Raw genomic sequence first — 16,825 nt, 5'->3', positions numbered from 1 at the left:
AAGGATAAACCAAAACCAGAAAGTGTGCTCATATTTAATTTACTATTATTACCTTTATCAATCTTTTAACTTGCATATTCACTTCAGTCACCATATTTTACATTCAGTCCTCCAGTCCGAGTAAGTGGGTTAGGTTGTGGTCAAAGCAGCAGTTTATGCTGCTGACAAAGAGATAGCGTCAGATAGATTTTCAGGCCAAAACAGCATGGGAATCAGGTGACTTCTGATGCTGGCAGTAATTAAATTATTTATTCTTTTTTTTCTTTTTTTAATTGCTTTCCCCTTTTAAATATAATGGACGTGATTCTGTGGAAACAATTCTGGGTCTGCATTTGGCAGTGAGTTTCTCAACGGCTGCAACACCGAGATTTACCTTGCTATTCACCAGCACTTTGCCCTTTTTGAGCCTCGGGGAGTTTCTCCCTGTCGAGGCCACACTTAGGCAGATTTTCTGAGCTCTCCAGCAGGACCGGCTCTTCGCAGATCGGGGTGGCAGTTTGAATGGCAGCCCTGAACTCTACACTCCCCCCTTTCAGGCTCCGTCCTGCTTTCAGGATCCCCAAAACTTTTTGGGCCCCTTGAACCCCCTTTAACCCCCACACCTCATGGGCAAGGCCCCCCAGGACCCAACCCCTGGCAGAGCCAACCTGGGACCCAGGCACCTTGACACTGCCAGCCTGGCACCCTGACAGTGCAAAGGTGCCCAGGCACTACCCTACCCTGTCCCCAATGACCCGGAAGGCACTAATGACCTACGGTACCCACCGAGATGCCATCAAGCCTGGTCCACATTTGTGGAAACCAGTATTAAATGGCACCCTGGCAAGGTCTCACGTGCGCGGCCATTGACTCCCAGGAACGAGGTGCATATGGCGTCTGGGTATTTAAATGCGCCTAATGGCTCATTTAAATCTCATTATCGAGATTGCGCCAAGCGGAGCAAGTCGGGTGACTCATGGTGGACCCCGGTGCCCAGCGCGGAACCTGATTTGGGGCTCTCGCAGGATTCATCCATTGCATCCAGCTCGGCTTAATTGCGCCCACTGGTAATAATCCGTAGCCAGACTTTTAGCAACAGATATTTTTTGACTGTTATAAAAGCCTATTGTTTGTGCATTCATCAAAATATACACTTCCTCATTCTCTTTCCCACTTCCTATTTTGAGTGTCCGTGGTTAAACAGCCTGGAGATAGTGTGAACATCAGTCGAGAATTGGTTTAAACTCTACTTACCTGGTTGGAAATCCAGCACTATGAAGCTGTTCTGAAAATGGTTTATTTTATTTTGTGTCCCCACAAATATAAATGCACTCAGACATTATGTAATAAAAATGTCATAAAACAAATCTGTATGCCTAAGCAATAATTTAATTACCTATTGTAGTCATGATTTATAAGTATGTAAATCACCGTGATAATTTGCCTGGAAGAGACAATCATGGCTTTCCAGAATTAGAGAAGAAAACAAACCTAAGACTATGAGGAGATCATTCACTACACAGTATTCTTATACCATCCAAGTTTAAAACAAAATTAGTCAGATGTCTCCCAACTGATTTATTGCCATATTTTCCCTCTCATGGAAATGGCTTTTAGTGTCTGTGGAATTTCACTAGTGCGCTGCTCGAATTATATACAATGTAGAAACAGCTCAAATGCACTTTCTGTTCACTCCAAGCACACACACCAAGCACACGACTGCGTGGCAAAATTTGGTTCCAACTCCATCTACAGGTTTATTGACGACACGACCTTCGTGGGCCGGATCTTGAACAACAACGAGTTGGAATACAGGAGGGAGATAGAGAACCTACTGCAGTGGTGTAACAACAACAATCTCTCCCTCAATGCCAGCAAAACTAAGGAGCTGGTCATAGACTTCAGGAAGCAAAGTACTGTATACACCCCTGTCTGCATCAACGGGGCCGAGGTGGAGATGGTTGACAGCTTCAAATTCCTAGGTGTGCACATTACCAAAAATCTGACCTGGTCCACGCACGTTGATGCTACCACCAAAAAAGCACAACAGCGCCTTTACTTCCTCAGGAAACTAAGGAGATTCGGCATGTCCACACTGACTCTTACCAGCGTTTACAGACGCACCATAGAAAGCATCCTATCGGGCTGCATCGCAGCCTGGTATGGCACCTGCTCAGCCCAAGACCGCAAGAAACTGCAGAGTCATGAACACAGTCCAGCCCATCTCACGAGCCCGCCTCCCATCCGTTGACTCTATCTACACCTCCCGATGCCTTGAGAAAGTGGGCAGCATAATCAAAGACCCCTCCCACCCGGCTTACTCACTCATCCAATTTCTTCCATCGGAAAGGAGATACAAAAGTCTGAGAACACTCACAAACAGATTTTAAAAGATTCTTCCACGCTGTTACCAGACTCCTAAACGACCCTCTTATGGACTGACCTGATTAATATTACACTCCTGTATGCTTCACCCGATTCCGGTGTCTATGTATCTATATTGTTTATCTTGTGTTGCCCTATTATATATTTTCTTTTCATGTACTAAATGATCTGTTTGAGCTGCTCGCAGAAAAATACTTTTCACTGTACCTCCGGACACGTGACAATAAACAAATCCAATCCTATCCAATAACTTAGATATCAGAACTTCAAACATGGCTGGTTATTTTTAAAAAAATCTTGGATATTAATTTAATGAACATATTTTGAAATTAACTATGCAACTATGTTCGTACAGGCCCATTGGACACACTAAAGGCATTTACATTGTGACACTTGATTTTAAGTCAAGTTGTTAGCAATTTACTTTTGCTGCATATTTTGATGTGGTTACAAGTCCTTTTGTAATTTGGACATGTTTAAATAGGGAGAGGTAAATCCCACCTCAAAATGTTGGTTTTACGCAAAACAAAAAATACAACTCATAAAATCCAACACTGCTACATCTGCCTGTCTTTTGCTAGGTCTGTCCATTTTCTCCTTCTAGCAGATATCTCACATTGCTGATTTTTATGTTATCTGTACGTCTTCATGTGCCAAAGACCATCATATAAGTAATGCATGTTCGCAATTCCAATACCTTTGTTAACATTCAATTTTATCTGTTGCCATCTTCATAACTCCCATAGAGAAGGCGCATGCTTGCCTTCTGCCATTATAGCAACTATGGTACAAACAGTTTATCATTTTTATTTTAACAAAGTAACAGCAAAAACCCTAAATCCCCTATCGCTCCTCAGTCCAACTATCCTGCCTCCCTTACCCCTCCCTTAACCCTTCTACTCCATTCCCCTAACTTCTGTCATGAATAGGTCCTTCAAGAAAGTGATGTATGGCATTCACCTGGAATAGAACATTTCTTCCGACCCTCTCAGGCTATTTTTAATCTTTTCCAATCGCAGGAATTCTACCAGGTCACTCAACCATGCCTCCATCCAAGCAAGACTCGCCTCTGGACCACCAAGGAGGCAAAAGCCAAGACGCCAGCCTTCCCCCCCCCTTTAAGGAACTCTGGGGAGTCTAATGCCCCAAAGATGGCCGGCAGCAGACATGGCTCTAGATTGACACCAACGATCTCCGTCATGATCTCAAAAAATGAGACCCAGAAGCCAACTAGCTTGGGTCAGGAGCAGAACATGTGTGAGTGATTCAGTAGCCCCCCTGAACAATGCTCACACTTGTCCTCCACCCCAGGGAACAACCCATTCATGCACGTCTCAGTTAAGTGCACTTATATACTACTTTAAACTGTATCAGCTCAATCTAACGCAGGAGGAGGTAAAGTTCACCCTATGTAGGATCTCATTCCACACCCCTTCCTCTAGTCCAAGGCCCAGCTCAAATTCCCACTTCACCTCTTCTAGTGATGGTTTCCCCATCTCCAGCAAACACTCATAGCAAACATTCACAGCATCAGGGTCCCAGGTTCGATTCCCGGATTGGGTCACAGTCTGTGCGGAGTCTGCACGTCTCCTTGTGTCTGCGTGGGTTTCCTCCGGGTGCTCCGGTTTCCACCCACAAGTCCCGAAAGATGTGCTGTTAGGTAATTTGGACATTCTGAATTCTCCTGCTGTGTACCCGAACAGGTGCCGGAATATGGCGTCTAGGGGCTTTTCACAGTAACTTCATTGCAGTGTTAATGTAAGCCTACTTGTGAAAATAAAGATTATTATTATATATCAGACATCTTCCCTCATCCCATCGCATCCCGGGATAGCATCCTATCTATCACTGTGGGGCTTTGCAACTGGGGTACAGAGGACAATTCTTTCTGAATAAAGTTCCTCACCTGCAAATACCTGAATGCACTCGCCCTTTGGAGTTGAAATTTCTCCTCCATCTCCTCTAGACCCACAAACCTATCTTCCACAAATAAGTCCCTGAACCTTTCAACCCCTCTTCTCCTCCATATCTTGCATATTGCATCCAGCCCTGACGATGATTATCACAGATTGGTGACAGTAAAGACATGTCCGCCAGTCCAAAATGTTGGTTAAACTGGTTCCAAATTTTTTAAGATGTCATTACCACCGGGCTCGTTGAGAGTCTGGCCAGGGAGAACGAAAAAGGGAATGTAGCCAACGCCCTTAAACACGACCCTACACAAAAGGCCTCCTCCATCTGACTGCAACCCGCACCCGGCTCTTCCTTCACACTTTCCCAATGTTTGCCGCCCAGTAATGGAGCTTCAGGTTTGGTAGCACCAATTCATTATTGCCCTCTCTACAAGAAGGCTCTTCTAATTGTGCGAGTCTTTCCCGCCTCGACAAAGGCGGAGATTAATCTATCAACCCTAGTGAAAAATGATTTAGGGAGGAAGATCGGAAGACTGGACCACGAGTAGAAACATCGGTAAAACATTCATTTTGACTATACATACTCTACCCGCCAAGGTTAGTGGAAGAGCATTCCACCTCTTCAAGTCCCCCTTCATCTCTTCCACCAGACTGATCAAGTTCAGCTTATGTAACAGTGTCCAATCTTGTGCCACCTGAATCCCTAAATAACTAAACTGCATCTTAGCCAGTTTGAAGGCAGCTTCCACAGATCTCTCCTCTTCCCAGGAGATTTACCAGGAAGGTCTTGCTCTTGCTCATATTCAATCTGGACCCTGAAAAAGATCCAAATGTTTTCAACAGTTCCATAATTTCTCCCGTTCCTATGAGAGGTATGTGTCAGAAACGTACATCAACTGGCATGTTATTTTGGCAGGGGTTCTCGGATGTCATGTCTGAGGTTCTGGGTGTGGGGGTGGCCCCGGGTCCGGAGGTAGCGATATTTGGTGTATCGGAATAGCTGAGAGTCCAGGTGGGGGAGACGCCGCTGTATTGGCCCTTGCCTCCCTGATAGCCCGGAGACGGCTTCTGTTGTGCTGGCGGGACTCCGAGCCACCGAAGGCGGGGGGGGGTGGGTGAGCGACCTGGCAGAATTCCTGCGGTTGGAGAAGCTCACGTTTGCTTTGCGGGGGTCAGTAGACGGGTTCACCCGGAGGTGGAAACTGTTCATTGATTTCTTCAAGGAGGATTGAGGGGTAGGGGGGCCTCAAGGGGGGGGGGGGGATAAAGGGATTAAAATTGGGAAGGTGGGACGTGATAGGGTGTTGGCATCGGGAGAGTTTCGGGATTTGTGGTTGTTGGTCCAGGTTGATGTTTTGGTCTTCCGATATTGTGTATATAAGTAAAATGCTTTGAATAAAAAAATATATTTTTAAAAACAAATTGCCTGCGTAAAAGAACACTATGTTCCTCACCCCCCCCCTTCCCTCAATACCTTTCCATTCCCCTGACGATCTAAGCTCAATGGCCAATGGTTCAATCGTTAGCGCAAACAATATTGGAGACAGTGGGCATCTCTGTCTCGTACCTGTATAGTCGTAAATATCCGGAGTTTGTTTTACTATTTTTACAGGGTCCTCCTTTGGCATGGTTTAGTTTAATCATGGCGCAATTACTGGCAACCGATCCACCAACTTTCTTAATGCTTTTAATAACAGATGTTTGCAGCTGGATCCAGTCTGAAACATTTTCATTTTCATCCAACCTTTTAAACATTGTGCAGCCTCAGAAACTCCAATAGCTCAAGGCCCCAGAAAATTGGCTTCATTAACAGATGGAGTGCGGCTGGATGGAGTGAACAGAAAGCAGACAGTATTAAGTAAATACGCAGGACAGGACAACATTGGAATTTTGTGATTTCTGATCCTGGAAGTTATAAAATTTTTAAAGATGAGGTGCTAATTTTAAATTGTTATCAATATTGGAAAGTTCAGTCTTAGCTAGTGTAAGGTTATAGACATATATCTTACCCTATTGTCTTTAGGAAACAACTAAACCATGGACGTTTAGATAAATGAAGTTGTGGAGGACACAATGTGCACGCGCCTTATTTTTGGAGAAGAATATAACTACTTTCTGGCACATTTATTTGAGGTTCATTGAGTGCATTGAGAATTTAACTGTTCACACACTGTGATCAGAAAATAACCAATCTGACAGGTTGTTCTTGAATTTAACAAAGGAAAAGGTTAGCGCTTAAACCGATCAAAGTTAAAATAAAATATGGTCCGACTTTCACACACACACTCGGAGTTCACACACAAACACACCAATGTACTACAGAGTGGGGAAAGATAGATTTGTCAGCTTCGAGTCCTGTGGAATAACAGAAATGTCCAGTTTGGTGGCTATACTGGATTCAGGCTCAATGCAGTGGTCTTGGGCTTTTCCCTTGGTGGTCCTGTTGCTTCCCATTACAAAAGGTGTAGACGGCCGATTTGGTTGTTCCGCTAGAGATGGTAGTACTGGGCTGAATTATTTTCAGAAGTCTCTGTCTGCAGCAGGGACATTCTTGAATGGTCACATTCAGCAAACAGGGTTTCAAGCTTGCAAGGTGGGTTGGAGAGAGAGAGAGAGGGAGGAAGTTCAAATACTGGTAGACACTTTCTATCTTCAAGCTCACTATTGGCAAATTGGGTGCAGTGCTAAATGGAATTTGAAACTGCTGTCACGAAAACATGATTTATGCCAAATAATGCCAAATAGGGGCTGGTTTAGCACACTGGGCTAAATCGCTGGCTTTTAAAGCAGACCAAGACAGGCCAGCAGCACGGTTCAATTCCTGTACCAGCCTCCCCGAACAGGCGCCGGAATGTGGTGACTAGGGACTTTTCACAGTAACTTCATTTGAAGCCTACTTGTGACAATAAGCGATTTTTATTTCATTTTCATTTCATAATGATTTTTATTCCACTGGCTTGAAAACGAAGCTGAGCTTTTTAAAGGAGACTTTTTTTAGAACATAAACTAGAAGTGACTCTCTACATTGCAATAAACTGAGATGGAGACACCCATATCAATAAAGACCTTGGGCGTCATTCTCCGACCCCCCGCCGGGTCGGAGAATCGGCAGGGGCTGCCGTGAATCCCGCCCCCGCCGCTTGCCGAAGTCTCCGGTACCGGAGATTGGGCGGGGGCGGGAATCGCGCCGCGCTGGTTGGCGGGCCCCCCTGCTCGATTCTCCGGCCCGGATGGGCCGAAGCCCCGCCGATAAATTGCCTGTCCCGCCGGCGTAAATTAAAGTACCTATTTACCGGCGGGACAAGGCAGCGTTGGCGGGCTCCGGGGTCCTGGGGGGGGCGCGGGGCAATCTGGCCCCGGGGGGTGCCCCCACGGTGGCCTGGCCCGCGATCGGGGCCCACCGATCCGCGGGCGGGCGTGTGCCGTGGGGGCACTCTTTCCCTTCCGCCTCCGCCACGGTCTCCACCATGGCGGAGGCGGAAGAGACTCCCTCCACTGCGCATGCGCGGGAAACTGTCAGCGGCCGCTGACGCTCCCGCGCATGCGCCGCCCCGATATGTCATTTCCGCGCCAGCTGGCGGGGCAACAAAGGCCGTTTCCGCCAGCTGGCGGGGCGGAAATCCCTCCGGCGCTGGCCTAGCCCCTCAATGTTGGGGCTCGGCCCCCAAAGATGCGGAGCATTCCGCACCTTTGGGGCGGCGCGATGCCCGTCTGATTGGCGCCGTTTTGGGCGCCAGTAGGCGGACATCGCGCCGTTGGGGGAGAATTTTGCCCCTTATTTGCTAAGCTACTTTGCAAAATTACACTGGAATTGCCAAATTGCTATTACAGGTACCAACTATTCACAACAACAACCGCACAATGTTATATCCTCCTATATCTCTACTTTTTGGGTGGAAGGTGAATGCCAGCCAGGCTACACAAAAAACACATTTGCTCTCCAAATTCCAGATGGAGGCATCAATTTGAGAGCGACATACACAAGTCCCGACAAGAATCTTACACCTTGGCGGCACGGTGGTACAGTGGTTAGCACTGCTGCCTACGGCGCTGAGGTCCCGGGTTCGATCCCGGCCCTGGGTCACTGTCCGTGTGGAGTTTGCACATTTGATTTGATTTGATTTATTATTGTCACATGTATTAGTATGCAATGAAAAGTATTGTTTCTTGCATGCTGTACAAACAATGCATACCGTGCGTAGGGAAGGAAGGAGAGACTGCAGAATATAATGTTACAGTTATAGCAAGGTGTAGAGAAAAGATCAACTTAATACGAGGTGGGTCCATTCAAAAGTCTGATGGCAGTAGGGAAGAAGCTGTTCTTGAGTCGGTTGGTACGTGACCTCAAACTTTGGTATCTTTTTCCTGAAGAAGGTGGAAGAGAGTATGTCCGGGGTGCATGGGGTCCTTAATTATGCTGGCTGCCTTTCTGAGGCAGCGGGAATTATAGATAGAGTCAATGTATGGGAGGCTGGTTTGCGTGATGGATTGGGCTACATTCACGTCCTTTTGTAGTTTCCTGCAGTTTTGGGCAGAGCAGTATCCATACCAAGCTGTGGTACAACCAGAAAGAATGCTTTCTATGGTGCATCTGTAGAAGTTGGTGAGAGTTGTAGGTGACATGCCAAATTTCCTTAGTCTTCTGAGAAAGTAGAGTCGGTGGTGGGCTTTCTTAACTATAGTGTCGGCATGAGGGGACCAGGTCAGGTTGTTGGTGATCTGAACACCTAAAAACTTGAAGCTCTTGACGCTTTCTACTTTGTTCCCATTGATGTAGACAGGGGCATGTTCTCCACTACGCTTCCTGAAGACAGTGACAATCTCCTTCGTTTTGTTGACATTGAGGGAGAGATTATTGTCGTTGCACCAGTTCACCAGATTCTCTATCTCATTCCTGTACTCTGTCTCGACATTGTTTGAAATCCGACCCACTACGGTGGTGTCATCAGCAAATTTGAAAATCGGGTTGGAGGGGAATTTGGCCACACAGTCATAGGTGTATAAGCAGTATAGTAGGGGGCTGATGACACAGCCTTGTGGGGCACCGGTGTTGAGGATGACCGTGGAGGAGGTGTTATTGCCTATCCTCACTGATTGTGGCCTGTGGGTTAGAAAGTTCAGGATCCAGTCGCAGAGGGAGGAGCCGAGGCCATGGCCACGGAGTTTGGATATGAATTTCGTAGGAATAATGGTGTTGAAGGCTGAGCTGTAGTCGATAAATAGGAGTCTGACATAGGTGTCTTTGTTATCTAGGTGTTCCAGGGTAGCGTGCAGGCCATGGTGATGGCGTCTGCTGTGGACCTGTTGCAGCGGTAGGCGAACTGTAGTGGATCAAGGCAATCCGGGAGGCTGGAGTAGATTCGTGCCATGACTAACCTTTCGAAGCACTTCATGATGGTGGATGTCAGAGCCACTGGACGATAGTCATTAAGACACGCTGCTTGGCTTTTTTTTGGTACAGGGATGAAGGTCATCTTCTTGAAGCAGATAGGGACCTCAGGTTGTTGTAAAGAGAGGTTGAAGATGTCTGCGAATACCCCCGCCAGCTGATCCACGCAAGACCTGAGTGGCCGTCCGGGTACCCCATCCGGGCCAGTGGCTTTCCCTGGGTTGACCTTCGAGAAGGCTGCTCTGACATCTGCAATGGTGGTCTCAGATACAAGTTCATCCAAGGCTTCTGGGGTGGAGGGCTTACTCTCGCTGACCTCTTGTCCAAAGCGCGCTTAGAATGGGTTGAGCTCATCAGGGAGGGGTGCATTGGAGCCGTTGATTTTACATGCCTTCATCTCAGGCATTGTCAAACTCGGGGGCGCAAACCGCGGGTGGGTCGCGGACGGGTGTCAGGGTGGTTGCGGAGCCATCCGTCGCGGCGCTCCTGATCGTGCAAATCTGCGCGCAACAGCCGCAGCAGGCAGCTGTTAATAATGCTTGGCAGCAAGCGGCCTTCAAAATGGCCACGAACGTGTAAAAAAATGTGGCCGCACTGCGCATACGTGCCAGATCATCAGCGCGCATGCGCAAAACTATGTGCATGCGCGCCAACGATCAGGCACGCATGCGCAGTGCGGCCACATTGTTTTTAAACGGTCGCAGCTTTTTGTTTTACAAGTTCTGGGGGGCTTTATTCATTTATTTTAGTCATTTAATTTTTAATTTGTTTTATTCACTTTTTTTTACAAGGTCGGGGGGTTTTATTTGATAAAATTTTACTGGAAAAAAATGCAGAAATTTTGGACAGATGGAGACTAGATACTTTGCGACACCGGAAGGCTTCACCTTCATCCAACAGGTTCCATTGGAGGAGCGTGTACGAGGGCCAAAGGGACCCAAAACCATTTCCTCCATTTTTGTCATCAGCAAACAAGGTAAGAGAAAATGGTGGGTCGCGCAGGTTGGCCGGCGTGGGTCGCGAAGGTCGGCCAGTGTGGGTCGCAAAGGTCGGCCGGGTTGGGTTCTGAAGGTTGGCCGGTTGGTAAAAATAGGTCCCCGGAAAAAAGTTTGAAGAACACTGCTTCATCTTGTAGCCCATTAGGTCTTGCAGACCTTGCCATAGTCGGCGGGGGTCCGTGTGGCTAGCCTGGGACTCGAGCTTGGTCCGGTACTGTCTTTTGGCATCTTTGATGGATTTCGTTAGATCTCATCTGGCTTTCTCCATATATCTGTGTGGGCTTCACCCCCACAACCTAAAAGATGTGCAGTTAGGTGAATTGGCCATACTAAATTGCCCCTTAAATTGGAAACAAATAATTGGGTACTCTAAATTTATTTTTAAAAAAGAATCTTACACATAAACAATGCAAATTATAGATATGAAGGAAATGCTGGCTGAGGTTGATTGGGCAAATACCCAAAAGGTATGGTGATAAATGAAAAGTGGAAAACATTTAAAGAAATGAATCAAGTTGGTCAACAAAAATACATTTAATGAAAAAAACTAAAACTCAGCGAGAGAGATCTATCTTTGGCTTACAAGAGAAGGCAAGAATCATATTAGATTAATAGAAGAGACATATAACACAATGAAGAATTTCAGTATACTTAAGAGTTGAGAGAGCTTTAGAAACCAGCATTAATTACCCACTTAAGGGCCTCAGGTGAGCCATGGGCAGGCAGCCCATCCTGCCCATTGTTGAATCACAGTGGGGTGGATGGCCTGGTTGCAGACATGCCATCGATGACACATGGCCCTATTTTACTAGTCCACCCCATAGTCTTGATGCTCACAGGTGGCCTATAAGGTCCAGCCAATAATATGATTGAACAGAATCAATATGGTTTTATGAAAGGGATGTGACGTTTGACAAATTTGTTAGGGTTTTTTTGAGAATGTAACTAGTTTGGTAAATAAAGGGGAGCTCACAGATACAAAATACTTGGACTTCCATTAGGCATTCAATAAGGTGTCAAATAAAAGATTGATACACAAATTAAGGGTTGATAGAGTTGGGGAAATGTATTAATATGGACGGAGGATTGGTTAATTGGCAGGAAGCAGAGTGTCGGGTAAACGGGGCATTTTTAAGCTGGCAGGCAGTAACTAGTGGTGTGACATAAGGATCAATGCTGGGGCTTCAGCTATTTCTAATCTTTATTAATGAATTAGATGAAGAAACCAAGAATAAGTTATTGACGTTTGCTAATGATACAAAATGAGATGGAATGTAAACTGTAAGGAAGACACAAAGAGGTTGCAAAGAGATCGAGACAGGGCAAGTGAGTGTGCAACATTAAGTATAATGTGGGGAAGTGTCAGGTAATTCACCTTGGTAGTAAGAATAGTAAAAAAAAAAATATTTTTAAAGGGCAAGCAGCTTCTCAATATTGGTGTTCAGAGAGATTGGTGTACACACACAAACAACACAAAAACGTATCATCCAGAGATACCAAGCAGCTAAGAAGGCAAACGGCATGGTGCCATTTATTGTAAGTATCTGACAGGATTTGACAGAGTAGATACTGCGAGGTTGTTCCACCCTTAGTGTCCAGGGATGTGCAGGTTAGGTGAATGGAAAAAAAATGAAATGAAATGAAAAAAAAGGTTAAGGGACTATTGGATAGGGTGATCTTTCAGAGGGTATTACAGGCTCAATGGGCCGAATGGCCTCTTCCTGACTGTAGGGATCCTATGACTGGTGCTCATTATGCTTGATTGGTTAAGCCAGAGTGTGGACACGGAGAAAAGCAAACAAAGTTGTAGAAAGAACTGGAGGCAAAGAGCTGTAAACATGGATAAGACATTTTAAAGCATTGTGACTGTATATTGTTACACACATAAGGGGCGATTTTGCACCTGTGTTAGCCGTCAGCGAGAACAGCGACATGGACGCAAATTATCACGAGAGTTGGGAAACGCGATTTTTGCTGGCAAGATCGCATTTCCCAATTTTCCATGCCTCCTTACTGGTGACTTAACAGGAACCTCATTTAAATATATCTGAATAAATGTCTGAACTATTAAAGTGTCTCTCCGCCACATGATTCCGACCGTGACAGAATGTTGAAACCTTGCCAACATGATGTCACACTGGCAAGGTTCACATCTGAGAGGTCTAGAAACAGTCAAGAAGATCCCACCGAGGTGCCACAGTAAGTATAGCCCCTGGGGGAAGGGGAAAGGCCTGGGCAGTGCCCTGCCACTGTCCCCTGGCACAGGGTGGCACTGCCAGGTTGGCTAACCTGGCACTGCCTACCTGTGCAAACCCATACCAGGTCATTTCCAGCCTGTGACAACCTAATGCCGGGACGGGCTCTCTGGGGCGCCCAATTGGAGACCCTGTTATGTGTGATGCAGGGGAGATCACCAATGCGTACTGGACTCCTTTCAAAACCAATATGTAAAATATCCAACACGGGATCTATTAATGAGCAATGAAACAGTGCAGGTAAAAGAAGTAAAAGTAGGGGAACATCTAAGCAATAGTGACCATACTAAAATATGCTTTAAGCTGAAGATAGAGAAGGACATTAGTAGGACAAAAACTAAGTTAATAGATGGGAGAAAAGCTGATTTTGTGGGGCTAAAAATTGAACTTGGGGACATAAATTGGGCAACAATATTGAAAAAACACCAACTATGGGAACATTTTAAACTGGTATTCAACAGGCTGCAGGGAAAATATGTTCCATGTAAAGGAAAGAACAAACTGAACACTAGTGGACTCCATGGATGACTAAAGACATATGGCAACAATTAATGGTTAGGAGAGAGGCATACATTAAGTACATTGACAGCAGAGAAGTTCATCATAAGATAAAATATGAAGAGATTAAGAGATTTTTTTTAAATGGAAGGGAAAGAGCAACTACGAAATTAAATTATCAAGGAACATAAAACAAAATAGTAAAATATTTTTGCAGGCACATCAGTAAGAAAAGGAAGGCTGTGATGGAAATTGGACCATTAAGGGATAGACAGGAGAATACCATAGGTAATGACAGACAGATAGCAGAAATATTAATTAATTATTTTGCTTTGGTATTTACCAGGGATATAGACAGGTAGATATAACATTGTTTGATGTGATGAGTAATACGATAAGTGGATTTTTTTTAATTTCAAAAGGATGTAACAAACTCAAAGGGGTCAAAGTCGCTGGTCCGTATGGATTGTGCCCATGTATTTTAGAAATAATGGAATCCATAACTAAAGAAGAATATTTAGAAATGAGAAATATAGTGAATAGTAAGCATGGATTTCAAAAGGAAAAATCTTGCTTGACCACCTTACTGAATTTTTGAAGCGAGTAGATAATGGTAATTCACGAGGTGTAATTTATCTGGATATCCAAAAAGCCTTCAATAATGTTCCCCATAAAAGACTACTAAATACAGTTAGAGAATGTACAGTAAGGGGATAAGTAGTAGAATAGATTGGTAGTTGACTTCAAGACAGAAAGCAGAGAATTGGAGTAAAGGGTAGTTATTCAGAGGGCAGAAGGTGGGAAATAGCATTCCACAAGGATTAGTGCTGGAACCACTGCTCTTCACAATTTACATTAACAATTTGGACTTTGGAGTCAAAAGCACAAGTTCTAAATGTGTGTATGACACCAATTTGGTGGGATAGTCGATATTGAGGAGGACTGCAGCAAGCTACAGGAGAACATTAATGGGCAGCACGGTAGCATGGTGGTTAGCACAAATGCTTCACAGCTCCAGGGTCCCAGGTTCGATTCCGGCTTGGGTCACTGTCTGTGTGGAGTCTGCACATCCTCCCCGTGTGTGCGTGGGTTTCCTCCGGGTGCTCCGGTTTCCTCCCACAGTCCAAAGATGTGTGGGTTAGGTGGATTGGCCATGCTAAATTGCCCTTAGTGTCCAAAATTGCCCTTAGTGTCCAAAATTGCCCTTAGTGTTGGGAGGGGTTACTGGGTTATGGGAATAGGTGGAGGTGTTGACCTTGGGTAGGGTGCTCTTTCCAAGAGCCGGTGCAGACTCGATGGGCCGAATGGCCTCCTTCTGCACTGTAAATTCTATGATAACCTATGATGATAACCTATGACTTCTATGATTAATGAACTTGCACAATAGGCAAATAAATGGCAAATGAAGTTCAATGCAGATTAATATGAGGTAGCATATTTCGGTAGGAAGAATAGGGAGGTGACTTATTACTTGCAAGGTGCAAGTCTAGGTGGGGTAGAGGGAAAAATAGAATCTCAAAGTACTCATACACCAGTCACTAAAAGTTGTGCCACAGGTTAGCAAACAAAGCACAAGGCTTTATTTCTACAGAAATAGAATTGAAAGTAAGGAAGTTATGCCAAACCTGTATTGAAGCACAGTTAGACGACACTTAAAAATAGTCTACGTATTCTACAAAGAGTATAAAAACACTGGAGAGTGTGCAGAGAAGATTTACTAGGATGATAACAGAAATGCAGGTATAGATATCAGGAAAGGATTGTCGGGCTGGGTCTCTTTTGAAAAACAGGCTTAATGGTGACCTAATTGAAGTTTTTTAAATTATGAAAGGTTTCGATAGAGTGCAGAGAGAATATTGCCTCTTGTAGGGAAGGTGGGGGGTTTGAGTTGGACATAAACAATGGCATAAAAAGGGTGGCACGGTCGCACAGTGGTTAGCACTGTTGCTTCGCAGCGCCAGGGTCCCAGGTTCGATTCCCGGCTTGGGTCACTGTGCGGAATCTGCACGTTCGCCCTCTGTCTGCGGGAGTTTCCTCCGGGTGCTCCGGTTTCCTCCCACATTTCCCATACCAAGGTTAGGTAATTTGGACATTCTGAATTCTCCCTCTGTGTACTCGAACAGGCAGGAATGTGGCAACTAGGGGCTTTTCACAGCAACTTCATTGCAGTGTTAATGTAAGCCTATTGCGACAATAAAGATTATTATTATATGGGGCAAGTGGCCTGTTTCCGTGCCATATAGCCTATATCCTATATATAAGGTAACTGAGTTATTCTCACTGCCGTGAAGTGCGGGCTCAGGAAACCCAATTCTTCCTGGCCATCAGTGTCCCGAAGCCTGTGGTAAATTCCTGACTGTAGGTTGCATTGCGATGGCTCTATTTATTCCTTCGCACAATGCCATTGTCTACTGGAATAGAAAAGGGACCCGCCGTCCCAATGTCCAAGTCACTATGCCTTTACTTCAGGGCTATCACCATCCCGGTGTTTGACTGTTAGCAGAGGGAAGTTGGAGAACTGGCTTCCATAACTCATCAATTTTTTCAGGGGGCTTGCTGAAATTAAACTTATCAACATTCATTTTCTCAAATGTAATTCTTCAAAACCCAAACGCATTTGAAAAACCACCCTGCCTGCTTCCAGCGCAGTCGAAACGTTCACTCCTAACAAAAAAAGATGTTCTGTCGGTGGATTTTTACAACGTGAGGTGATCTAGTGTGTGGCTAAATTGATACGACTCCACATGCATTACTGAAAATGCCACGTTTATAATACACAATATGCGCTCTTACCCTTCTGAATAAACATGTTGACAGAACTTAGTCTGACAACATTCTTGTTCGTCGAGCTAATATTTTGATCCAATTGCCTCACACGCTGGAGGTAAAGTTTATACATTTTCTCCTCCTCTGATCCAGAAATGTTCATTCCTGAGACAGGGGGTCCTCCCAGTCCCAGTTGCTGCACAACTGTTTCCTTGATCGCCTCCATCCGGATCTGTTTCTCGTCTCTCCACCTCAGACTGGTTTGAGGTTTAGGCGCACTGCTCTTGATGCACGTTAGTGTCAAATAAATGGAAGCAAACAGGGAATAATAGCTGCAAAGTTCCATGCTGTTAGGTTGCCGTCAGAGTTCCTGGCAAGTCCTCCTGCGCCAGGAAGTGGTGATACCGCTGGAGGTTCTCCTTTTTTCTCGCTCGCAGCTTCGTCTCCAGTTCGGGTGCGTGGGTTTATATGGAGTCCAAAGTTGACCTGTTCGCCACCGCCTTTTGTTTATTCGTTTGTTCCTTGAAGAACGAAGAGGTTTTATTAAAGGAAACGAGAACAAACACCAAGTTATTTAGAATTCCACAAGGCTCTTATGAAATAAAATGCCACAATAAAGCTGAATTTTATTTTCCGTTCGTT

At 45.2% G+C, this 16,825-nt stretch overlaps 1 protein-coding gene across 1 annotated transcript in view; it reads right to left on the bottom strand.

Moving 5' to 3' along the window:
* LOC140409579 (bone morphogenetic protein 2-like) overlaps positions 1-16,605 on the bottom strand; it is a 43,875-nt gene extending 27,270 nt beyond the window's left edge. Inside the window, exon 1 of the mRNA XM_072497948.1 lies at positions 16,211-16,605. Within this exon, the coding sequence (XP_072354049.1) occupies positions 16,211-16,529 (319 nt within the window). The 5' untranslated portion in view covers positions 16,530-16,605. The remainder of the gene's footprint in view (positions 1-16,210) is intronic.
* Positions 16,606-16,825: the final 220 nt, after the last annotated feature.

The sequence above is a fragment of the Scyliorhinus torazame genome, chromosome 3 (assembly GCF_047496885.1).
Source record: "Scyliorhinus torazame isolate Kashiwa2021f chromosome 3, sScyTor2.1, whole genome shotgun sequence".
NCBI lineage: Eukaryota > Metazoa > Chordata > Chondrichthyes > Carcharhiniformes > Scyliorhinidae > Scyliorhinus > Scyliorhinus torazame.
Note: the sequence above shows the minus strand (reverse complement) of the source record. Positions and strands in the feature narration are given on the sequence as shown.